This window comes from Brachyistius frenatus, unplaced genomic scaffold (genome assembly GCF_029030835.1).
Source record: "Brachyistius frenatus isolate BFR_SWC_R1_liver_20210118 unplaced genomic scaffold, ASM2903083v1 Contig_3, whole genome shotgun sequence".
Lineage (NCBI taxonomy): Eukaryota > Metazoa > Chordata > Actinopteri > Embiotocidae > Brachyistius > Brachyistius frenatus.
Window position 1 is genome coordinate 9608058 of NW_027210602.1, and position 25996 is coordinate 9634053.

Genomic DNA, 25996 nt, shown 5'->3' on the forward strand with positions numbered 1-25996 from the left:
ATGCATTACATCGCTGGATGCTGCAATGGAACAGTTTTATGCGTTACTAGTGTTTTACCTGGACCACTTTACACTGGTTGCCATGTTAGAGGAGAAAAAGCTACTTGAATACTTTGAGTACAGCCATGTAAACTGCCATCTTATATAAAGCTGAACTGGGTCTATATTTAACTGCTGCAGTCAAAGTACTTTCATGCTTTTAACCCTGACTGCTCACCAATTTTACACACAAAGGTCAGTTCACTTGTTGTTAGTCTTACAGAGCCTGCAAAAACTCCTGTATCGTGTGATGTGTTGTATTTTGTTATGTCTGGGGGTTTGGAGGTGCTTTGTCAAGTCTGAGAAAGTAATCCTGATGGTGTCGAGTTTGTTATGTCAGCTTTGGCTGGGAGACAAAAATTATTCCAACGGAAAGCTGCGTTACAAACCGGGCAGGTATTTACCAGCAGGGCAGGTCTCAGAGATTATGAGAAATGTGGGCTCTGGAGGTTTTAAAGTTTGGCCCTAACTACTGCTAAAAACAAAAAATCTGGATACCTCAGCCTCTGTTGCTCATTTTTAATCTGCCTGTTGTGAGTTTCCCCAACATTACAGGACCCATTATCAAATTAGGAATACCCTGAGGTTTTATAAATCTGGATGAAGTCATTAAGCAGCTGAAGTCATCTACCTACCGACTTGTTTAAGTCGGGTTTTCCATGTTTTCCACACAATATACAGAGTATCATTGACAGCTTCTTACTACCTGAGACATCCCCGGCTCTCTCAAAAAGGGCTGTTTTCAAAGGTCACTGTGACCTCACAAAACCCTTAAGAGTTTGTGTGGATCTCACCTACTTCTACTCTGTGTTTCTGCTTGTGCGACCCACAGGGAGGGCAGCACCAGTATTCTTAACAACCTGCTGTCCAGGATGGAGCAGTACGCCAACAACCTGGAGAACCTTGTGGAGGAGCGGACGCAGGCCTACCTTGAGGAGAAACGGAAGGCCGAAAACCTCCTCTATCAAATTTTACCCCAGTAAGCACAAAAAATCCCAACCTTATTCACACTTTTGTCCTTCCAGTTGAAATCTTAAAACTCCAATGAACCCAGAAAATAGAGCGAGATTTACCAGCATGGCTCAATGACACTGTGCTAAATCTCTGCATTAATTAAAGACTCCGGATTCCTCCCAACACTGTACTTTATTAACAGATACACATTTCCCCGTGGTGCGATCTCACTTTAGATGAAAGGGAATGGAGAGAGCTGACAGCGAACCCCTCATTAAGGCGAGACAGAAGAGGCGTGAGGATAACAACACGGCAGCAAATCCCGTCTTTCTCATTTATCCTCTTTTCCACCTTCCCTCCATCAGACAGACAGACGGAAAGGCCTGAGAGAAAGGACAGATATTATTTCTCACCGCATTTGTGAATTTGATTAACTCACAGTGTCTTTGGATGAAACAAAAATGACCGTGAGCAGTATTAACAGAGATAAACCGATAACTGGTTTATCTGCCAGGCGTAACGTCATTTTTAGAAAATTTTATTATTGAGTTTTTAGTTGGACGTTTTTGTCCATTCATTGTCCTCTGATCCTTTAATGCTTTTTGATATGTTTTCTTGCAGCAGGAACAGCTTGACCTCACTTATCTCTGTGTCTTTGTGCAGTTCAGTAGCAGAGCAGCTAAAAAGAGGGGAGACGGTGCAGGCGGAGGCATTCGACAGCGTCACGATTTACTTCAGCGACATCGTGGGCTTCACTTCCATGTCTGCGGAGAGCACGCCGCTACAGGTGCACACTACTGATCAATACGTCACAGAGAACGTGAAGTAAACAAGTACACCTTTGCTGACTCCCAAACTGATCTTGGAAGCCTTTAAAAAGCAGCGGCCATGATCGTAGTTGCAGCGAATTCTCTTTCTCTACTCGTGCATCGCGATGCAGGTCTCTAACCTACAGTGTGTCTCATAGTTCCACTGTGTGTGTTCCCACACACGGGCCGCAACTCAAAATAGCACAGCTGTTAGATGGAAGAGTATGTTGACGCAGGGTTGAGTCATGTTTTACCACCACGTACATACAGTATCTCCCTCTCACTGGAAAACCAAAGTGAGGTTTCTAGACTAAACACTTCACCTGCTAGAGCAGGTCGAGCACTAACGGACAATCTCACCCCGTCAGACGAACATGACAACAAACATTTGCTCCTCTCATTTTCAGCACTTTAATTATATTGTCAGTGTGTGAAGAACCACTTATGCTTCTTGACAAGGACAGAAAAAAAACCTTGTTATATTAAATCTACAGTATTTCTACTATTAGTCAAACAAAACAAACAAGTGCAGGAAACAGTCATCGTGTAATTCATACAGAATGATAAACCTCATATAAACTGTTTATAGAACATTGTAATGTAGCTGTAAGCAGATATAAGTATGCAGTATTTATCTCCTATGAAGACGTATTTATTTTATTATGACTACAACTGCATACAGCAGTCTCAGTTTATGACTCAGGAAGAGTTATAGTAGCTGACAATTATGTTATAAATGCTTAAAACTGCTCACATCCACATCATATATACACTATAAACCCTTCATTAAATATTGCTTTGAAAAGCGTCACTGCATAATTTTGGGAGAACATGAGCCATACAGAGGAGGTAGCCGCTCCTGTACAGTGTCCGCAGTCGCTCCTCTCAGGTCACGTACAGGTGAAAATTCTTCACCTCGTCCTGACTGTAGTTGTTGTGTCCCTCAGAAACAGACACCTTCTAGATAAATTACTCAAATAAATAATTAAAATACAAGGTCATCTGTAGAATTTTTACCACCAGTGCTGCTGCAGAGCAATATTTTGATGGGTGCATCTGTGTTTTGTTTGTATCTGATGCTCTACTCAACACATATCTACACACACAAATACATGGTTAACACAGTGGACCTTTCAGCAAATGTTTTTACACTATTTCACAAATTGTCTGACTGACTGTTGGTGGAAGAAATGCATTAAGTTACATAACAAAACATCAGCAACCAGCCGGGAAGTTAGATTATTTTGTTACACAAATTGTGCATATTTAAACAATGGAGGTGTTAGAGTGTGATTTGTGAAAGGGGCCTTTATCAGTCTGAACAAAATGTATGTCCCGGTCATTCACATTCACCTTGCACTGTTCACTGTTGAAGTACAGCACACAATGTCCAGCAGGTTTTATTTTTACACACAAATTGTACAAAATGAACATTTCAAATGAAGCCTAAATATTATCAGTAATAGTCTTTGAATAAACAGCCAGCCTCTGACATTGCCATAGTTACAAATGTTCTGAACTAATGCAATTCTCCAAATTAAACACAGGTTGTGTGTGTAATATTCCCTCTGTAGATGTGATTTATGATCTTGTAAATGTGTTTTTCAGTAAGCCTCAGTGGGTGTAAATAAAGTGAGACACTGTGAGGTTTCACAGACACACTAGTCTCCCAATCTGATCGGCTTTTTAACACTTGTTGGATTTACACTGTTTTTACATTTTTCATTGATGCCATAATACTTTCAGAGGACATACAGGAAGTAAAAAAACTTAATTTCTTATCTTCTTCTTGCAGCACTGTTGCTTTACTGAATCAGAACTTGTCTTTGTTTCTCTGCAGGTTGTCACGTTGCTCAATGATCTGTACACGTGTTTTGATGCCATCATCGATAACTTTGATGTGTACAAGGTAGGTCAGGATAATTGATGTTAACTGAAGTTTGGTCTCTTACTTCATGTTAACACATGCTGTGTCTTTTTTATTGTGAAAGTCCTGCAGGAATCACTGACAGTCTCAGTACTGGGATCTCTTGTGATTGGTCCTTCAGGTGGAAACAATCGGCGACGCCTACATGGTGGTGTCTGGGCTGCCGGTCCGAAACGGCAAACTCCACGCCAGAGAGATCGCTGGGATGTCGCTGGCCTTGTTGGAGCAGGTCAAAACGTTCAAGATCCGACACAGACCCAACGACCAGCTGAGACTCAGGATAGGTATACACACAGGTGAGTCTGAGCCCTAATCGCTCCTGATTGCTCCAAATTGCTCTGAATCATGCTGTGGCATTGAGCAAAGCACAAAAGGCTGAACCTCATCATGTATTTTCTTTTATTTGCAGTTTTCTGTGTCATTCTCTTTGTGTTTAGGAGAGAACATTGTTCACACCAATCCATGAACAAATATAGTACGTCCTCTTACAAGAGCCGCATTGATCTCGTCCATGCTTGTCCCCAATGCTTTTTGAGGCTTTCTTTTGCTACTTTTAATTGATGTTGCCATGATTCCCGCTCTGGACTAGAAAGATTACTTTCCTATTCTTAATTCTGCTTAAAGTCCATGAACTGTTCTTTGAGCCCAGATAGGAAACGTGAGTAGCTTGGTGTTCCCAGACCCAAATTCCCTTTGATAATAGACAGAGTCTGGCCACGCTCCATTGAGGATTGTCTCCAGTTGTTGCATCCTAACGGGCGCAGACCTCGGATTAATATTGAGGCTATTGGAGAAGCCTTTAACCAATCAGCACTGACCATCATATACCGTATGTTGTGTGCCAAAAGTCTTTCACCGCAGCTTTATTGTAACAACTTCAACATCATCACACTGGTCGTGGATTGGTCCGCAGTTCAGAGACTCTGAGCAAACCTTGACGCAAACAGACTGTAATCACAGATAAGACTGCAGCTGTGAGTAAGAGGTGGGCGGAGCCAGGCTACAACCAAGAGGTAACCGACAGTGATGTTGCCCATTGGTTTGTGAACAGCCGCTCTTAGGTTGTGACTTTGGATTTTGGCCATGGCCATCTTGCTAGTTCGGAGTGGTTTGGAGCAGGAAGTGACCATATTTGGACGACAGTGGATCCGACTCGATCTGATTGGAAACCCAGCGATACTACGTCCCGCCCACCGATAGCTGTGACCTGACTGCAGCACAGGCCTGTCAATCAAACAGACACGCTTTCAAAAACACAGCTTTTTCAAGCTTATTTTCTAATTAATGACAGGATTATTTTCAGATGGACAGCCAGAAAACTAATCATGTAAAAAATACATTGACTAAGAATTTTATGAGATTAATTGAATGGGAGTCTATGGAGCCAGAGGCTTTTTTTTTTTTCTAGCAGCACTCGGTGCTGTTGCAGGTCAACCATCGGCCTCATTTTTTTGACCTGGAAAAAAAATACATTTCTTTTTGAATGAATCAAAGATTCAAAGGTCTGAATCAGACTACTTGCATACTACAGTTATGAGAATGTATTTAGTTTCAACTCCCACTGTGAGGAAATGCAGCTGTTATAACATTATATGTTGTGGGAAAATGTATCAATATAGCATCAGGATTTCTGATATACAGCCTCTCTCTTCTCTTTCTGTTGCATGTAGATGCATGTGATAAATTCTGAAAATTTTAGCAACCAACCAGGGCACATTTCTTCTCATCCTCAGTCTATTTGCACTAGAATGTACTGAATCATAAATAGACATACGTGACAGTGTCTGAATATGAAAACATTGTTTCCTGTCTAATACTGAATGAGTAAAACACTGACTCACTGAAGATGTATTAGTACTGAATAGAAATCATTTCCATCTTAGTAGTTTGCAGTGCTGTTGTCGGGAGCTGTTTCTGATATTTTGTCCACCCCGTTTTGTGAAGATCTCAAAGTTTACAAGAATGCAGTTCAACAGCAGCACGAACCACAGCCTCCAAAATGGAGCCGGTTTTCATTCCTAGAGCGTCAAATACTGATGTTTGGCAAAGATGTTGGCGTCGGAGAGATGCACGCAAGGTGTCCTTTGGCGTTGGCACCGCGACCACCCGGGTTTAAGAGTAAGGGATGAAGGAGGAGGTGATGTGATGGATTAGAGAGAGTGACAAAGTCAACGTAGGTAAAAGGTCAGCGTTGTTGGATTGAACAAACACAGAGCTTTCCCCCAGAAGACTGATGTTCAAGAGAGCCGTGAACATGGATTTATTTTGCATGAATGAAATGACTTATTTAAACCCTGACCAAAATCTTCTCCTGAACCTATAACCACGTGGTTTTGGTGTGTAAACCTAAAGCACCTTGAGTGTATGTCTGAGCAACAACGAGTAAGCAGTGACAACACGACAGTATGTGATGCCCAGGGATGAGAACAAGCAAAAAGTTGAGTAAACACCTCTTTAAACTCTCTTAACAAAAACCTTCATGGAGGATGGATTTATTCCTGACTCTTACTGTATTACTTTAGTTAGGTGTACCTAGAGTGTGCATCAAGTGTGGGGCAAGTGTGATTTGTAACTTCCCCCCGTCTGGATGTCCACATACGGAGTGGACCTAAACACTCCGGATGTTTTATCCAACAAGAGAGGCTTGTGACAGTATTTCGACTGCATCAGCTCATGGCGCCGCTGTTTATTTTCTTATTTAGATACTCGACATGCAACAGGAGAGGACCATCGTGCTTTGTCAGAGTAATTTAAAGCTTTCTGTGCACAATTTCAAGTCACTCACACCTCTGTCTTCTTCTCTAATGACATTTTCACTGAGGTGGTTGTGTGATAACGACTGCAGCTCCGAGCCGTCCAGGTATGATTGTGTTTTTGTTTTTTTCATTGTAAAATGTGACTATATCTAGCTTGTGTTTTATAGGTCCGGTGTGTGCCGGTGTGGTTGGGTTGAAAATGCCCAGATACTGTCTGTTTGGAGATACTGTCAACACGGCATCCCGAATGGAGTCCAACGGAGAAGGTGAGGATCGCTGTCACTTCTTTTTGTTCTGGTTCTTTCACTCTGGAGCCTGTTGGATTTTTGTACCTGATGTCTCGTCACAGATTTGGAGTTTCAGCAGGGAGGAACAAGTTTTACACAAATCTTTTTGTCTTGGAGACTGCTGTCACTCTGCTGTCACTCTGCTGTGTACAATAGATTTATCTGTCATTCAGTATCACCATATTCTATACTGCGTCCGTATAGAAGAATCCCTGCTGTTCTGCTCTTCCTGATGTTTCTCCTACTTGTTCTTTTTTTTTTTTTTTCCTTATCCAAATAAACGGTCTAAGGATTGAGGATGTGAGATAAGTCTGTAACTTTGGACTTTTAGACATTCACAACAACTTCAACTGAGAGATTATAAAATGTATTCCTGCAGACAGACCTGCAAATAAATATGCAAATTAATTACTTTGTATATGCATATTCAATATGTTTCTAAATGTCAGCAATCCACCAGATTCAGTGCTGAAACAATTATCTGACTCATTAATAAGTTGACTTACAGACAGTTTTAGCAAACGTTAACCAAACAGGCATAAAGTCTGAGTTTGTCGTGGACTACTTTTAGCTGGGGATTCATACTTCTTAGGTGTATTTGGGATTGTTTTAAAAACAAAACAAAACATGTGTCTGTTCATGGTACTGAAGGAACATGTCACTCAACAGTGTGGCTCATTGTTATATACAACAATGGAGCTCTGAGGATTCAGATCTATCAGGCTTTGGACACACAGACCTCGTAGTTGGATGTAATTATTATTAAAAAAAAAAACACACCAGACATGTCCTCTAACGTTCTGTGCAGCACCAACATTGAAATTAATCCTTTATGTTTGGTTTGTGATGTCATTGTGTCCAAGATGCCCAAATTCCTTCCTATGTAGGTCCCAAAAATGTATCTGGATGGAGGATGAAATTACATTTCATCCAAATGTGATATATTTCACAGAAAATTTGTTTTCTAAATCTAAAATAAAACATTTTGACATTATTGTGAAAAACAGTCATCCAATTTTTTCTAAATGTTTTCTGGTCAGTGTCACTCCCTCGATCTCTCATCTTGACTGGCAGCTCAAAGTCAGTGACGTAGGAGACACTAAGAGCACATGAACATCAGCAGGAGAGAGAGAATACTATGATTTTATGTGAATAAGATGGTCAATGTAATTTCGTTGGTAAGCTTAAAAGCACTATGCTGTACATGTCTTTCAAATTTGTACTTATGAAGGGCAACTTTTTAGCTGCACAAAACTTTTGCTTCCTTGTCATCACAGTGTAACTGTTCTGTGTCATCACTTCTTATCTTAAAGGAAACAGGTATCTGTTCATGTGCTTGGATCCAGTAGAGGAACTAGTGTTCAGCTCAAATATGATTTCTAAGCTGAATAGAAGACATATTGACCTGCTGAGTCCAATACTTTCCACACTGACATTCCTGTCCTTAACTGGCAGTGACAGGAGCTCGTGTTATGAAACTGTGGTTGGATACGTTGCGAGTGAATCATCAGATGTATTGATTAACTACTGAGCCGCTTCCTGTATTGTGCCTCCTCTGGTAAATAATTGATAGGACTTACAGCTGAGGGCCCTTAGCCAGCGATAAACTGTGCAGCTCCGAGCTTCACAGGCAGGAACGGCGTCTCACATCTCTGCACTGTGTGCATTAATTGGACAAAACAATACCAGTTTTCATCGCCGTTAGCATTTCAGCTGCTGATGGGACCGAAGGGACCGGCTCGTGTGCTGTATTGGTTGAGGTATTTTAGATATTACAGTTGTTTTTGTCCCTCACGTTGTGAAAATGTCATCTGTTTTCTTGCAGCCTTAAAGATCCACCTATCCTCGGCCACCAAAGAAGTGCTGGATGAGTTTGGTTACTTTGATCTCCAGTTACGAGGAGATGTAGAAATGAAGGTAAGAAGCGACATCGTACCACTGAATAAAGAGTGCTCACACTGCAGAACACATCTGAATGAAGTCGGTTGGCATCAGATTTTAGGCATGAAAACATGAATTTTTTTTTTTAATCTATTTGTATTTACATTTGCAGTTTGAATTATTTCATTTTTTTTTTAATTAATCTGTTCTGGAATAAGATTAGATAAATAAAGAGTCATATGTTACTGGATGGACCTACAAGTAATGATTTCCATTATTGATTAATAGTTTACTCTGTAAAATCAGGGTCGATTGAGGACACTGAGGTTGTGTCCTCAGGGGAAGATTTTAGGAACTTGAGGAGGAGTTCATGTTCTACTGTAACAGACAGCCCACACAAAAGGTTTTAAAGGCTTCTTTAGAGATCTTTAAATATAACAGCTTTGAGGTAAATAACTTTAATAATTAAGACACAATGGCAGGTCAAGTGTTTCTCCACCAAAGTTTTCAATTAACTATTCTTTTAACACAATGGTTCTCAACTGGTGGATTGTGACCCAAAAGTGGTTTGGGGGACCATTTTGAAGTGTGTGTGAAAAAAATAGTCTTAACTCATTTTGACTCATTTATCCTGCTGGGTTTTTAATTTGAAGGATATTTTCCACGATGCAGCGAGCATGCAGTAGCTGTTCGCTGCCAGCGTTGTCTTTACAGTATCAGCCAAAGCCAATGTCATCACATCAGTAGTTAGCCCTCATTCAAGCATTTGTAAAGGTTTACGGTTAAGTCTGTATGTGTATATCATATTTCATACAGTTCGTTTTAGATTCCTAAAATTTGATGAGTGTCATCACTTGTTTGAAGAGCTTACAGTAGTTATTTTTTATTCCATTGGGTTTTTAGCCCTATTTGTACTGACATCACAGACTGAACCTTCCAGCGTCATCAGGGTTAATCAGGAGTCTGCTCCTTTTGCGGGTGAACAGTAAACACTGACGTGCACAAAGCTCTGGGAAGCTGTAACCTGTGAGAGTAAGTATTCCACGTTTCATCGCTCCATCAACATCAGCGCCTGAGTTACATGCGATGTTACCACGGACATGAAACTTGAGCAGAGAGTGCACATCAAAGTTTGAGTCAAACTCTGGAAATCGGCAATAGAGACCCTTGAAATCCTTCAGAAAGCTGATGGCCATGAAGCAATGAGCTGGATGAGGTGTTTTGAGTGACATTCGTGTTTCAAGAGGGGCAGAAAGCAACTGTCAGAGACCAAAGAAGGCCTGTTATGTGAGGAGTGCAACCACATGGGTTTTCCTTGATACTCGTGGGGTTTTGCACTTTGAATTCATCTCCCAAAGCCAGACTAAGTTCTACTGGGACTTTCTGTAGCATGATGGCACTTTATTTCTCCAGCGTGACAAAATGCCCGCTCACAGTGTGTTGAAAACGCACACATTTCTTGCCCACAACACAATACTTTCCCCACCAGCATCCCACTCACCAGATTTGGCTCCCGGTGACTTCATTTCTGTTCCCCAAAAATGTGACACAAAATTCGATGTGTCCTCTGCTACATTTTCAGGTCCACGGTGAAATCACAAATACACATGAGCCAGTGGTCACAAAACCACGTGCAGATGTTGCTCGAGCGACGTAACTTGAAATATGCATTCACGAAGGTTATAACTTTCCCCTCCTCCGAGTGGGTCACGGTGCTGCAATGCACAGGAGCAGTCTTTTTCATCGCCCCTTAAGAAAATGATGACCTTTTTGAGAAATAAGGTTTCCACTTGACGACATCATTTTTAAATGTACATGGTTGGATTATACATTGTGCATCATTTAAGAGAAAGGTGGAGGTGGAAGCAGAAGCAGTTCAGCCAGTGTAAGCTTCAGGGTCACCCTTAAATAAAGCGCAGAACTAATAGAGGATGTCAACCTCCCCTCACCCCCCTCCACCTTCATCTCCATTGATGAACCTATTGATTTCTGTGTTTTTCCAGGGCAAAGGCAAAATGAGAACTTATTGGCTTCTTGGGGAGAAGACTGATGTGTATGTTATCTGAGAGGCCTGCTGATAATGTGGCAGCAGCAGCGGAGATGCCAGCAGGAGCTCCAGTGGCCGAGTCACTACTTTATTTGTTCTAGAATAAGTCCTTAATGGTGATTTGCCTGCAGAGGAAGGGTGAACAACACCATGCAACACAAACGGAGGGAATTCCAGGTATATTTATTACCTGCAAACTGTAACAGTAAAAAAAAAAAAAAAAAAAAAGTAAAAAAATATATAAAAGTTGTTTTGTATGAAGAATCTCTGTCCTAAGAGTGGGTACTTTTCACTGATAAATTCTTATTTTTTGTGCTTTCTATATTAAGATTTGTATAATGTGTTTGGAAGTCAATGGTGTATTACTATTTCCTTAAAACATCCATTGAAGTTTGGAGACACAGCGTTGAAATCGATGTCACTGCAGGGGTTCATCACCATGTTACACAGTACAAGATAATATGTATATATGTATATCTAAGATACTGTAAAATATTTTGTTCAATAAACGGAGTAAAACACTCTTTTTTTCATTTATGGACCGGCAGCATTTAATCCCCCCTCTCCCTCTCCCACACATCCCCCCCCCACACACACACACACACACACACACACACACACACACACACACACACACACACACACACACACACACACACACACACACACACACAAGTCATGACAGTTTGACAGATTTATCCGCCACGTATTAGACTTATCCATTTAAAACCAGGAATATTATATTATTAATGTCTAAAATACAACAAGTGTGCCTCAGAAAAACAGCCTGATGCATCTGCAGCCTAATTAACTGAGAGCAGTTGTGGACAGATGAGAGGAGATGCGGAGGAAATACAGTTGGTAGCAGGCAGCCTGTATGTGGCTCTTTTGTTGTGATGACATCACCGCTCATTAGATGCTCATTATCAGTTTTGGAATGGGGGGATAGGCATTGTGTGTGTGTGTGTGTGTGTGTGTGTGTGTGTGTGTGTGTGTGTGTGTGTGTGTGTGTGTGTGTGTGTGTGTGTGTGTGTGTGTGTGTGTGTGTGTTTTCATCTCTGCAGGAGAACATCTTCCCCTCCTGCACTGCAGTAATTACCGCCCACTTTCTCACCGTGACACACTGCCAGCGCCTGTTAGAGCCACAGCGAGCGGTACGGAGGTCTCCGCTGAACCCCACGCTGACCTGCTAACTTCTCTCGACTGACCAGGCTGCCTGTCATCTTGTCATCTGTTATTTTCTGCCCTTCCATACAGCCGAGACACTTAAGTACAAATACTCCTCCAAGCACACTGAAAAAGAAAAAGAAAAAGGCTGTATGCGTCGAACATTTCTCAGAATTCATTTAAATATCTGTTACGTGAATTCACTGAGGGAGTTCGTGTCTTGTATAATAAAACAGATTTGGTGATTCCCGAGTGAAAAACATAGATGTTTAAGGGATTTAAAATTATGAACATGATACAATCAAATTCAATATTAACACAGACAAATATAACCTTATTTACATTTTAATTGAGCAGACGCACGTTTAATTTCTGACCACAACCTTTTTTTAGATTTGGAAACAATGAAAGTTTTGTAAAAATCTTTTACCCTGATGGTTTGAAGATTTTAAGGATTCTGGAAAAGCTCTCAGAAAAGCAGTGAGTGTAAAATCCTGCTCCAACTTTTGGAATTGTGAAAAATTGGATGCTTAACTTTGCAACTGGAATTAGATGTTAATACATAACAGGTACAAACTGACAGTAAATAGGACCTGCTTCACATGAAGTACATTCACTTACATGATGTTAAAACAATGATAGTACACACGTGTAACCACCAGGACATCCAAACATATCCACTGACATGGAAATGATCTCAGTGGGTCATCTATTGGTCCAGATCAGAGAAATGCCCCATCTGCTGTATGACATGGCAACACATAAACAAGTGAAATTAAATTGGAACAAACATGAAAATTGCATATCACATTTAATTTGAAATGTTGAGCACAAATTTGCTCCGAGGCCTCGTGCTTCAGTGGCAAATTGGTTTTCCTGTATCATCTCATGAGATAATGAAATGTTTGGAGAGAAAAGCTGCATAAATAAAAGCTAAAATTACTTGTCGCCATAGCTACCACCTACTAATCCCTGCTGAAAGCTCAGAAAGGATCAGCAAAGCTGTGAATTGTCCTCTGATTGACAGAACACATATGAATCTGTGATTCCCGACAATTCCCGTCTGCATGCTGTGGCCTGCGAGCACACATCTTTGTGAAGGCGGGGACGCTCTCCTCTGTGCTGCTTTTCTTCTTATTCAGCTCAAGGACAAAAGAAAAATATGTACCTGGTGCTGCAGGAAAGTGCTGCTTTTTGTTGCTCTGCATCATTTGATAGAAATAATTAGAGTTTGCAAAAGGCAACAGAGATACTATGGAAAAAGAATAATGGAGCCTGCGAACAAACAACCCCTGCATGGTGCGGACTGCATGAGGAAACAGGGCAAATCACAGTCAGCTGCAGCCACACTAAGTACTAAAGTTGCCGTCACTTTGAAAAGAAAAAAGCAAACTTGTGAAATGTGACCTGGATTGAGTTCCACCGGTGAAAGCTGCTTTACCCTCTGCAGGGTCAGCGGCCGGGCTCCATCCCAGCTGTTTCAAACCTGTCAAGGTACACCTAATGTTAATCGGCCAGTAAAGACCACCGTAATGTAAAAAGAAGCCTTAAAGATTTGAGCTACATTTTTTTTTTTGTTTAATAGGATTTAATGTTCAAGTGTGTTCGGGGGGTGTTTTGTTCTCCTCAGAAGACTCCTTGTCTCTGCTTATATTCATGGAGAGCTCCCTTAAGTAGACGATCCATCCATCCATTCATTATCTAGACCCTGTTTATCCTGGACAGGATCACAGGGCGCCTGGAGCTTCTGGAGCTTATTCCAGCTGACCTCGTTGGGAGGCAGACTCCATTCTGGACAGGCTGCCAGTCCATCACAGAAAAACAGACAACCATTCACATCTTCACCACTTCAATTTAGAAATCACCAATTAACCACAGCAGACATGTCTTTGGAGTGTGCGTGGAAGCCGGAGCACCCGGAGAAAACAAACAGAAGAATCTATCAGTATATAAAATCATTTGCTCTGAGTGGAGAGTTCCTTGACTGAACTGAGTCTCTGCCAAACTAAAGCAGCACCAGCCAATCACTAAACAAAGAAATCCTCATTTCAGATTATGATACAACTTTAAACAATTTGAAGTGAAAACTCAAACGTAGCTGCTAAACCTTTGTAAAGGTAGTTTACTTGTATTTATGGAAGGTTCCACAGGTGAATATATGAGGGTCAGAGGAAGAAGAATTCATGATCCTAAAGTGCTGTACATTTAGTCCAACGTTAGGATTGCCACAACACTGTGAACAACACTGTCAACAACACTGTCAACAACACTGGACACCTAGTCATGCTGTCAGGTGTATTCTTATGGTATTAAAGTAAATCTTTCCAGTTTGTAGATCACTGAGTTCTCTTTGTTTTTGTAGCAGGCTGGTTTGGTCTGGTACTTTGACTAAACAGACAAAAGGCATGTACCAACAAAACACATGGAGAGGAAAAGAAGATGAAGATGAGGATGAGGATGTCAGGATGAGCAACTGTGCAGAGATCAGGATTATCAGGACGATCAGAAAACATGAGGATCCATGAAGCCGCATCTTGTCTTTGTTTTAGTTGCTGTTTTGTGGCTGCGCTCAGCTCTGCGTGTCACCGTTAACACTTTGGGTCTAAACTGAAAGATGTCACACACTGTGCTGACAAATACAAATACATTATTAGGAAGTCAAACATGGAGGGAAATGTTTCTCATTAAATCCATAAAACATAAACCTGTGAGAGTGTTTTGTTATAAGTTCAGAGACCGTTTGTTTGGCTGGTTTAAAATCCAAGTGTCTGTGTCTTGCTGTCTGTGTTTTGTCATTACACCAGCTGACTGTATTGACGTTTGTGCATTTTTTAAGGCAGGAACACTGCAGTTACATAAGCATCTTTCCATACATGCATTTGTAAGATATACAAGAAATGGCTTCAGCATTTTCAACACCATAGGAATTACAGTCAGTGCACAGATATCAGAGTCCCGGTGAAATGCAGTACAAAAAAAACACACACCAAAGTCACCATCACTGAGTTAAAGTGGATTATTACTTTAATATGAACCGGGAATGAACTGGTGTAATGATACTCTGACATACAGCCTCAGCTGTCAGGTGGCAGCTCCTCTTCATCCAGCCGCTGGCTGATCGGTGTGGTGAACAGCGCTGACTTCCTGAACGGTGCTTTCGAGGTCTGTGCAGCGGTCATACCCTGAGACACAGAACAACACAAGAAGAACGTTCCACTGTCATTAATCATGTCTTGATGTCTTCCGGGCCATATGCTCTGAAAGTGAGTTAAAGACATCAACACTGAGGAATATGACACAAAATTATAATAAGCATTCAAACATACATCGTACAGAGAGGCAGTAATGGGAAAGAGCTTTGAATACAGAGTCAATAATCATCTTCTGCCCGACCTTGGTGGATAAGAGCAACTCTTCTAAGAGCTGCTGCTGCTGCTTTCTCCTCAGACATATTATCTGGCGCCATTAGTGACTGTATGTCATTAGAGAACAAACAGCTGCTCACATGCTACCGACCACAGTGTTCATCATTAGAGTAAATCTCTCTCACACAGATCACATATCCTTTTTGGCCCATAAATCAATCACCTATAAGAAACTGAAATTATTTAATGAGGCTTTTGGATTGACCCAAACAAAAATATGATGACAACAGTAAATTAAAAAACAACCCAGAATGACACACCTGTATGCGCTGGAAATTGTCACTCCAAAATGTGATGGCCTGATCAGTTTTATAATCATGAACCTGGAAATGAGACAGGAACAAAAATGAAGTGAGAAGTAATGAAGAGTATTTTGTAACATTTTTATAGATCAGATAAAGTGCTTTGATTATTGTAATAATTACATCAGAGATGGACTAAACATTTTGCACAGCCATGTGTAGTTTGTATCAACAAGCTATGACGATTAGTTTCATATTATTGATATTAAGGAATTAACTGGCATATGTAAATGAATGGCAATATCATAATACAAATTCATGCTGCACTTGACATCTGATGATGTTCTTCATGGGAGATTTAATACCTGGTTTTACTGCAACAAATATCTCTTTAGTCTTTTAGTGTCACATTCAATCTTAAATTCTCTGTCGTCATTCAAACAGCCAGTTATATATAGAAGAGATGAAAACACACAAATGCAACAAACAGATGAACCAATCAGATGTTAAACTGGTGCAACATAATGATCAGAATCTTAAAGTCACTTCCAAACCTGAAGCTGCATTTCAGACAAAGCACCTTTTTCAGATTGAACATCATAAATTTGACCTCATCCCTGTTCGTGACCGTTAAATGCTTCGTCACACACACAGAGAACATACACCTACACATACTTGTGTTGTTTCAGGTTTGCGGGGCACAAATCCCTTGACACAGAAATCCGTGTGGCTTGTGGAGGAGTACTCAGTTTGGAGAGTCGGAGGGTTTCGTTCGGCGTGAGCCTTTTCACTGTGGAAACAAGAAGATGACACGTGAGCACCAAACAGAGTCTGGTCCGTCTGCCTCATCGTGATTCAGCACATCGAAGTATTTCTTTTCTAAGGAGTAACATAAAGTACAAGTACATACATGATTATTAAATGAAATGTTTTCACCTCTTTGGGTGAACCAAAAACGTTGGCATTGAAACCTCATCACAACAATGTCAACAGACAAATTAAAATTAAAAAAAAAAAAAAAAAAAGGCTAATATTGCTCCCAAAATATAACACACAATATCACAATATAGTGAGGGTAGCCATCTTGAAATGATGCATGAACATGTCAGAATAATGGATGGGTTTCCCATTCCTCAAATTCTCTGGACATTTTCTGAACTCATGAACGAGACACATGGAAACGACGCGGTGACGGAAACGAGGACGCATTCACAAAAACAGTGAAGGTGTAAATTGTCTGGCGGGTTTAGGAACACGAGCAGCCAAGCACAGTCTGCTCATGCCCACACAGCCCTGCAAAGAGCTCGAATAGATGCAAACAACTGTGTGGGTGAGCTGATGGTATGTAGGCCGTTTAAGACTGGTGATATAAGCAATTGTTTATTCATACCATCATCATTACATGACACTCGGTGGCTCCGTGGTCACATATTGCAGGACCATCCACACCAGGAAGAACAGAGACCTTATACCAATTTATAATTGTGTTTAACATAACAGCCAGTAAATACAAAACCTCTGAGCGCTCAGCCGCACAGTCACACAATATGAATCAAGCAGCGTTGGTGTCTAATCATTAAATCCAGGAAATTAAGAGTATGGCTCAAAACTGAGGGGTGAGACACTGTCTACTACTGGACAAGTTTGTCTTCATGGAAGACACGCCGCTTTGAGTTCTTTATGAGCAGCTAACTCGTGCGGGATGTTAACCACCCCACATCTGTGGGGATAGACTTTATAAAGCCCATTAGGATGACTGGCCTCCATGTAAAACAACACCGTAAAATCTGATTTAAAAGGTATTACAGCTGGGATTGAACAGTAAAACAAACTCAGGCGTGTCAATATTACATCACTCTGCTCCAACATGTTCCCCGCAAGACACGCTCAGGCAGTGGTCTTCGTTTCCATAAACAAAATTGTTTCCAGAAATAATTCATTTCTATATTATATATCAAAAGACTTGTTCATAGTTGATTTACCTTGTCATCTGGGCAGCACGTTTCTCCAAAAGCTCGCATCGGACGCCTGAAATATAAAAAGAGAGATGAGCTGAACGTCCGTAGCAAATCCTCTAAAAAGACTTTGAATCGCAATAAAAAAATTAAAAAAAGAGGTCACAGCGGTTTTCAGTGTCTCTGCCAACGCTGTAATCTGGTATTAAGACACCTCCACCTGAAAGAAATCTGTTCGGCTCCTCTGAAATACTTGTCCAGTCTGTATGTGGCTTCTACACATTCAGCAGTTCCTTACTCTGGCAGGTGAGAGACAAAGACACGCACCCTTCAGCCTCACCCCTGGACTCCTCGGAGTGACATAAGCTGCTTTCAACGTGGTCATAGTCTCCATTTTAGCCTCCTGGTTCATCGTCAGAATCCCTTTGTGTCCGTGTCTCCGGATTTGCATCTTTGTCTCCTCGGTGTCAAGAGCTCCCTGAATTAAAGGACAGACGGGGTTAAGATGAAAAAAAAAATGCATTCTGGTTAGAAGCAATGATATAAATACTACCGCTGTAAAGATGGTGATGTTCAATGGCAGGTATCAATTTAAGATGAATACTCTTGACAGTGCTATTTACAGTTTATTATTTCAATGTTCACTCGTTATCTTTGTATCACCTAAATCTGTGTTCTGATTTGTTTAATTAATCCATAAATCAAAACAAAATTTATCGGCAGCAGTTTGGATTTCTGTTTACATCATCATCTCAAATGCAATTATATTCAGTAAATTGAATGTCGTATGTTTTGGACCTTTGCTCAGACAAAAAAATATATATATATATTTTTGAGAAGGTCACCATAAGCTCTTGGTTCTTTCAATGGTGATTTTTGTCATTTTATAGATCAAACAACTAATCAACAAGTATTTTGAAGCGGATGAAAATACACTGATACATAGGCTTTAAATCAAAAAAGGAAGTACGCCAGCTGAAAGGACACTTTCAGTTCAATCAGGTGGACTATTTTTTTTTTTTATCTTTAGGCTTCATCTATTCTCAAGTCTTCCTCCCTCTCACCGCTTCCTCTAATCAGCTGACAACGGGTGTCCACGGTAAAGCAATCAGATTTCGCCACGATCTCAGATAGCTCATCATGCCGTCCCTGTCAGACTTCAAATCTGTTCTCCTTCATCAGTTGTTATTTCAGTGCATTTTACTTTGATCCTCTTCCAACTGAGCTCATCAGAGTCCTCTCATCCAGACCTTCAGCATCCCTTTCTTCCCAGTGTCTCGACCCCAGGGGGTTTCCTATACCATGCACAGCCTCTTCTAACACGATGACGTCACCGTGGGGTCGAAGTGATCCAAAAGGATTCTCACAAACAAAATACACCAGCAACTCCTCTCTAACTGTCTGAACAAATAACATTATATAAAGATTGTATCAAATGGGAGGGCAAACATATCACAAAGAAAAAGGTGATGGTGTGACTTTTTTTTTTTAATATCCAGTCTTATGCGGTCCAACCAGCCCGCTGGCGACCTGACCTGTCAAACACTGCAGGTGTACCTGTGTCACTAATGACACTAACGACTCACTAATGACACTAATGACTCACTAATGACACTAATGACTCACTAATGACAGGAATTACGAGGTCCACGTGTGTCAGGTCGAGTTTCCTGTGATAAAGGTCTGACGTTATGTCTGTTCCTCGTTCTAATGATACGAAAAAAACAACAACAAAAAAACACGGTCGTGGTGTTAACGAAGTGAAACTAACAAATTAGTCGTTTATTTTTCAGTCATGTCTTGAGTGAGTTTGACTGAGACGTTAACTAACATTCAGCAGGATAACTCAGACCAGCGCTGACTGCACTCACCTCTTCAGCCAAGATGTGCAGGAGACATTTTCCAACACAATTTTCCTCATTGGTTTGATGGCCGCTCATTGTAGCAACAAGACAACAACTAAAATGGAAGAAAAAGAAAAAAAAAAGACCCGACGTAACGTTGAATAACTGACTGTCGCGTTAAATGGGACATTCCCTGTCCTCTGGCTGAAGTTACGACTCTCCTTCACTTAGCAACAGGCTTCAGTTGACGGAAGTGTTACCATGACAACGGAACGAACGAAGAGGCTATTTGTCATAAATTCCTCAGCTGGAAGTGCAACATTCACAAGTATCATGAAATGGAAATGGATTTTTACAACGAAGTATGAGACAGTTTCCGTCCAGCACTTAAACAATAGAAATGAAATAAATTTGGACACATCTGCAAATTCATAAATTCTGGAAATTTGAGTGGAAAGGAGAAATATATTTTCAGGGTTTTTACAAGATAGTTGAATCTTTTTGTGGACAAAAGCATAACTGACACACATTCTTAATCAGACTATTTTCTAAACAACTTGAAACATGTCTGGAGGGGATCTTTGATATTCTTTTGACATCAGTATTACTTTTTTTCTTCCTCCTGCTGCCTTTTTTTAAAATTTGTATTTTATGGTTTATTTTTGTGTGCATGTTACTGGTTGTCATATGCATTACATTTTAATGTACTGTACACTGGGTTTTCCTGCAATGAAACACCTTGCCTCCTTCAATGTTTTTAATATTACATTGTAATGAATCATCAAAAGCTCTCAGTTATTCCAAAAGGATGCAGAGTACATACAGTATATTTTGGCTTTTTTCAGTACGATCTGTCTGAAAAAAAAAAAAAAAGAATACATCTTTTCTGAATTTGTAAAAGTGACGTGTTTTGTGTTAAACATTATAGTCACACTTAAATAAGCGTGTGAGGTTACAGACAGGAGGGTGAAGCAGACGTCTTCTTCACACTCTTTTAGGTGAGCACAGAAGCAGATCTGGTCTCCAGAAGACAGCTGCAGCTGAAAGCCTCATCCCATGAGGTGCAATTAAAGTGAACACAGATGACAATCTTGTCATTTGATCACATGGTAAAATGACTTTACATCCACCTGCTGATTGATCCAGCCAATCACCCCCCACTGTTACATCCATCCAGCTGAGCTGATCCAGTCAGACATTTTTTTCCCCTTTATTCATCTCAACAAGTCATCAAGAAAACATGGTTCTGTTGACCAATGAAAAATCTACATTTCTGTATTGAAGATTCTTCTTAAATTGACAGATTGTTGACAACTTTTACATTCTTCAGATTTACTCAGCCTAAATGCTGCTGTTAGATTTGATCTTTCTACTAATAAAGAAAACACTACTTGATTATAACATGTAAAGATGCTTCTAATGTTGAAGTGCTCTATCTCGATGATTCTTTAGCAACACCATTCACCTGCTTTGGAGTGTGTTGGCCTCTGTTTCTCCACCACCTTCAATCTGCAATAGTCTGAAGCAAAACCTCCCTTCACATTTTTACCCTCTCTCTTGTTATACTCTGAAGGTTAAAGCTATTTGCTGCTAAATCAAAAAAGCCCATCAATACTGAAGGGTACAAACTCAATTTGAATGTTTTTACTTTGCTCAGTAACCTTGCTGAATCAATAATCATTGAGAATCACTTACCATTTATTCATATCAATACAAACCTGCTAATTTGAAATCTCAGTGTTTGTTACTGTGGATATGAACTGCAGAAACAAACCACTGAGTCTGTTGCTGAGAAACAGCAAGAGGAGTTTTCACTGTCAGACAGCCAGAGCATCTGGAACAATCTACCTCCTCAGCAGGAAGCATGGTCAGAAATTTAATTCATGTTTTATGGACGCTAGACTGTCAAATGGCGCTGCGTCATGGCATGCAAACTAATAGATGTCCAGCCATTATTTCATAGCAATCTGTGAATATGGTGGCAATAAATACCACATGTACTGTACCAGGTGCTGTAACAAAAGCACAACATGATGTTGAAACTTTTACAGTGGAGGGATGAACTCACCAGAAGCAGAATTTTCACAAAAAAAAACTGCACATTTCTTGCTTTTCTGTTGTATAATTTCATTGGTTTTCAATAAACTGAAAGAAATGTCATAAAAACAAAATACATGAAAAGACAATAATGCAAAAAAAAAAAAATGAATATATATAAAATGAGATCAAAATATCGTTCGTTATTGTGCCACACAAATGCTGTGTTTCTCTATCAGTAAGAGTTTACACTCAGACCAGTGGCTCTGTGAGGCTCAACTTTTGCACAACTCGTTAATGCTGCACATTAAAGCACAATTTAAAAGTACAGACATGCTCAGATTCACAAATGTCAACCTTATGGTGACAGAAGAGGAAAAATCCGGGGATCTCCGCAGGCTGAATTTAAATGTCAATTCTTTGGATATGTGGACTGAGCACTCACGAATGAAAAGAGTGGGATATTAAATTAGTAAACTTTGCTGAAGTCTGCACCCCAAACCCACTCTCTGGAAGTCTGTAGAAAGCCCGCTGGAGGGCTGCTGAGGACTGGATGAACTGTGGGTTTGCACGCCTCTCAGCACTCAGACTTCCCAGCAAAGTTCAAGAGTGTGCAGGAGCGTTGAAGTTCGAACATTTGGATTCAACCAAAGTCATTAGGATACATCCTCTGGGAACTATGAATGTCTGCACAAACCTTCATGCCAGTCCTTGTAGTTAATGTTGAGAGATGTTACTATATAAGTACAAACTTTGACCTGTTTGTAGGATAGCAGAAACAATTCATCCCAAAGGGGGCAAGAACATATGTACCTCATTTCAAGGCAATTTATCAAGTTTTAATCAAAACCGCAAATGTTAACCTCATGGTGCCACTAGAGGGAAAATCAGTGGATCATCAAAATCATTAGGATTCCTTCTCTGAGCACCATGAATATTTGTACCAAATTTCATGATATTCAATTAACATTTAACATTAACATTTTAATCTAACTGTGATAGACTGGCGACCTGTCCAGGGTGAACCCTGCCTTTGCCCAAAGTGAGCTGGGACAGGCTCCAGCCCGCGGTGACCCTATTCAGAATAAAGCAGGTATAGATAATTGATGGATGGATTCACATTTTTTTCTAAATATTGTACACCTCATAGTGCTGCTAGATAGATAATTTGAGTCCGAAACAAAGTGTTTGACCAGCTGACAATCAAGTGGACCGACACTGCCGTCCCCACACTGCTGTCCACACAGCCATGTTGCATAATCAAAACGTGTTGCAATGGTTTGGAAATAATTTGGAATTTGACTTGTTGACATACCTGAGCAGGTTCATCATCCATCAATTGAAAGTTGGCAGTTTCTTCTGTTTGAAATCTCATTCATGCACAGAGCACTTGAAAGTAAACAGGGAGTGACTTCGGGGCACAGCCTGGTTCTGATTCTTATGTTGTTAATTTGGGATTGGAGCATGGAAAAAAAACGACATCACTTTTTAATATTAAACCAGTCCGAAAAGCACAGGCAAAGACACAAATACAGTAATCTCTTAAGTGAAATAAGTGGTATGTTCTTAATTTTTGCAGATCATGTGTTGGTGAAAGATGTTATTACGAAATTATGTTTAAGACTTTTGGAGAACCAACATCCTGTATACTATGTGACCAGTCCAAATCTAGCCGAGGACTTATTCCCTGAGCAGAAGCACACATGCAATAGGAGCTTTTCAAGTTAAAACTCCTAAAGGCTTGGAGCAAGATTTCCCCACCCAGCATTAATGTTGTGGCTTGTGTTGCCAGTGAGGCGAGTGGGAGCCAGATTGGGACCAGATTCTCCAAATCCCATCCCTGCAGCTCACTATTCATTCTAACCATCCATGAAAAAACAAGATGCAGGGACAAGTTCTTCACAGGGCTTTCCCTCTCTCCGTCTCCAGCCAACACGCAGAGCACTAGTGCTGCTATTTTTGTATCACATTGTGATTACATGTTGTCTGACCATCTCCATGGCTACCAGCATCTCTGCAGATATATTGATGGGGTATGAGTGTGTTAGTCTGTGTTTTTCTCTTGAATTCGTGTCTCGCAGCACAAACAGATCACAGATAGTCACATTTTGTCATGCCTTCTTTCAGTTTTAGCTAAATTACTTTGAAACACTGCACCACATCAGCTTTCATCTCTTTGCTTTCATCTTCCTCTGCAGTCACATCCTGACCTCAGGACCAACTCACACTCTCTCCTGTAGTGATTATGAGCCTCACATAGCCAACAGTAATGTTGGGCTTTCATCTTAAGGCTCCTCAAGATGTGTTTGGAGTCATGTTGTGGGACATCATTATCATCTTCAGGATAGCCACATCCCTGGTCAAGAAATGTCTTTAAATAAACCTTTTTGAAGAAAATGATAGTTCTTTCATGGCAGACAGGGAGGTCCTGTCATGGCTTACTACTGGGACACCAAATGGAACTCAGCCATCATTAAGACATCAGTGCTTTCCCTACAATGACAAGTCAAAATGTCTGCCATGAAAAAGGTCTATTATATTATGAAATATATGACATTGGGAACTGTGCAGCACCTGCTGAAGCAAAGCACATCGCCACATAAATCTATCCATTCGCCATCATCCAATCAATCAATCAGCAATCGTGTAGTGACTACGGTCATTGTTGATGATGGCGAACACAGGGGAACTCTCAGCACTCATCCTCCTCCTGTTGAATGAAATCTCTCCTCCAAAAGTCCATCTGAGAGGAAAACTACAAGTTAAAGAGCTTCGGCCCAGATATTCACAAACACAGAACAGGCTAGAGTAAAAGGTAAAACATTTATGCAACTGTTACAGCAGAGAGGCAACTGACGGCAGTCATGCAAATTCCTTAATTCAGTAAGGGGAGATCATTACGAGTGGAAAACAATTTATTGACGTAATGACAGTTTGACTTTTACGTTTTGGTGGTTAGACTCCGATGATGAGAGGTCGCTTTGTAGAGCGATGTCCCAGATGGGTGTAAGGGACAGGACAGGAACCCTTGTAGCCTAGATGCTGGAGGTGGTGGAGTGTATTGATTTTGAAATTTGTGTTAATGTAGCACCAAATCATAACATAAGACATCTCAGGGCACTTAAGAAACCCAACAAATGCCACATGAGTGACAGCTGGGAGGAAAAAAACTCCCTTTTAAGAGGAAGAAACCTCCGACAGAACCAGGCTCAGAGGTGAGCGGTCATCTGCCTCGACCGGTTGGAGTGAGGGAGATCGGAGACGACTGATGGGAATTTAGGTTGAGATTCCCAAGAAAACCAGACGTCTCAGGTGGTGATGGGGAGGAGGAGGGATGAGCATCTCGAGGTCTGAAAGGCAGAATGACAGAATTAGGATGATATTTAAAGAACAGAAATGAGAAAATGATTGGCTCAAAAGCGCAGGCAGAGAGACCATTGGGCAAATATGGTGAAGATTATGAATCAGTGATTTGACAGAATGGGAAAGTACAAGTGACACATAAGAAAGAACAGCAGGATTAATTCACCTAGGTGGAATTAAACCATGACGCCAGGTTAGAGATCTTCATGATTGAATTTACGTAAAAACTTCATTTTGCTTTCTGTGCATATGTTTTAAAACAGCAGAGACAGATAAAACCTGGGCCTTGGCCTTGAACCATTCCTCTGAGTAAATTAACAGTACCTATCAGAGTATAGTCTCATGCAGATCACGCAGGTCGGTTCATTATTCCATGAGTCAGAAGTTTCAGTTCAGCTACTTGATAGTCATTACACAGTATATGAAACTTTTAATTGGCATATCTCATTAAATGATACAGTATGTGCACACATAGACACCCACAATTTGTGATTGTACATTTTTTTATGATCAACAAGATACATTTTTCCACTACAAATTCCACTAATCACCAGAATTATAAAACTGGAGTCAAGCAGGTGTAAACTAATATTAATGTGTTCCATGTCACACCAGTCGAGCATGATCGTGATTTCATTGTTGCCATCAAATAATTAAATAGGTTAGTACAGTGTTTTTAATAAATGGACGGCATTTTGTTTGATACCTTGCAGTAAATGATACTGGGGTATTTAGAGACAGAGGTTTGACATGGCACAACCCCACCACCAGCTGCTCTGACTGATCCAACAGCAGTAATGAGGAGGAAATTGGAGTTCTCTAATGATCCCTTCATGCAGAAATGGAGGGAATAGTAAATTCCTGATCCACTAATCAATAAGGTTTGTATTAACAGTGACTTAAATGACTCGGTCTAAAGTAAAAGCAGTGGGTTGATAATCAGACTGATCTGCCAGTGTGTCTTCTTTCACTCATCCTGACACTGTGGTCTCATTAGAGGAGAGGATTTTCTTTTCTCGTTTTCTTCAAACTAATTAGAAGAGACAAACATGTCAGTCCCGCCAACATTTTTTTTTTTTTTTGTCCACATGGAGACTGCAGTTGTCGTACTCAGAGGTAATTAGCTTGACGTTTTCACAATGCTTGAGGGAATATGTCTATTTCTTCTGCCAACTTGTAACAATGTGCAGGCTTCAGCTGCATCGATTTGTCCGGCTTATTGACATTTCTCGTCATTTTTCTGTCCTTATTTTTCATAGTTGT

The 25996-nt window shown here is 40.5% G+C and overlaps 2 protein-coding genes across 4 annotated transcripts in view; one reads left to right on the plus strand and one right to left on the minus strand.

Annotated features, from left to right (window-relative positions):
* The window catches only part of npr2 (natriuretic peptide receptor 2), a 64137-nt gene extending 52916 nt beyond the window's left edge, over window positions 1–11221 (plus strand). The window contains exons 16-22 of the mRNA XM_069705820.1: window positions 872–1018; window positions 1657–1780; window positions 3643–3711; window positions 3851–4025; window positions 6653–6751; window positions 8598–8689; window positions 10657–11221. Of these exons, the coding sequence (XP_069561921.1) occupies window positions 872–1018; window positions 1657–1780; window positions 3643–3711; window positions 3851–4025; window positions 6653–6751; window positions 8598–8689; window positions 10657–10719 (769 nt within the window). The 3' untranslated portion in view covers window positions 10720–11221. The remainder of the gene's footprint in view (window positions 1–871; window positions 1019–1656; window positions 1781–3642; window positions 3712–3850; window positions 4026–6652; window positions 6752–8597; window positions 8690–10656) is intronic.
* A 3663-nt stretch (window positions 11222–14884) lies between these two features.
* Window positions 14885–19513, minus strand: spag8 (sperm associated antigen 8). Of its 3 annotated transcripts, none has more exons than XM_069707212.1 (6): window positions 19361–19513; window positions 17817–17967; window positions 17517–17562; window positions 16210–16324; window positions 15553–15615; window positions 14885–15049 (listed from the first exon to the last, which is right to left on the minus strand). In XM_069707212.1, exons 1-6 carry the CDS (start codon window positions 19427–19429, stop codon window positions 14942–14944), a joined length of 552 nt encoding a protein of 183 aa, XP_069563313.1. In that variant the 5' UTR covers window positions 19430–19513; the 3' UTR covers window positions 14885–14941. The 3 variants fall into 3 exon arrangements, with proteins under 3 accessions (XP_069563313.1, XP_069563335.1, XP_069563324.1); XM_069707234.1 differs by lacking the exon at window positions 19361–19513 and adding an exon at window positions 19116–19198; XM_069707223.1 differs by lacking the exon at window positions 15553–15615.
* Window positions 19514–25996: the final 6483 nt, after the last annotated feature.

What these genes read in the sequence shown, in the direction of transcription:
- spag8 (XM_069707212.1), bottom strand. Translation starts at nt 19,429, where the DNA reads ATGAGCGGCCATCAAACCAATGAGGAAAATTGTGTTGGAAAATGTCTC. An exon ending in TGCACATCTTGGCTGAAGAG is followed by an intron (nt 17,968 to 19,360) that starts GTGAGTGCAGTC and finishes CCTTTAATTCAG; the next exon opens with GGAGCTCTTGACACCGAGGA. An exon ending in GCAAACCTGAAACAACACAA is followed by an intron (nt 15,616 to 16,209) that starts GTATGTGTAGGT and finishes TCTCATTTCCAG; the next exon opens with GTTCATGATTATAAAACTGA.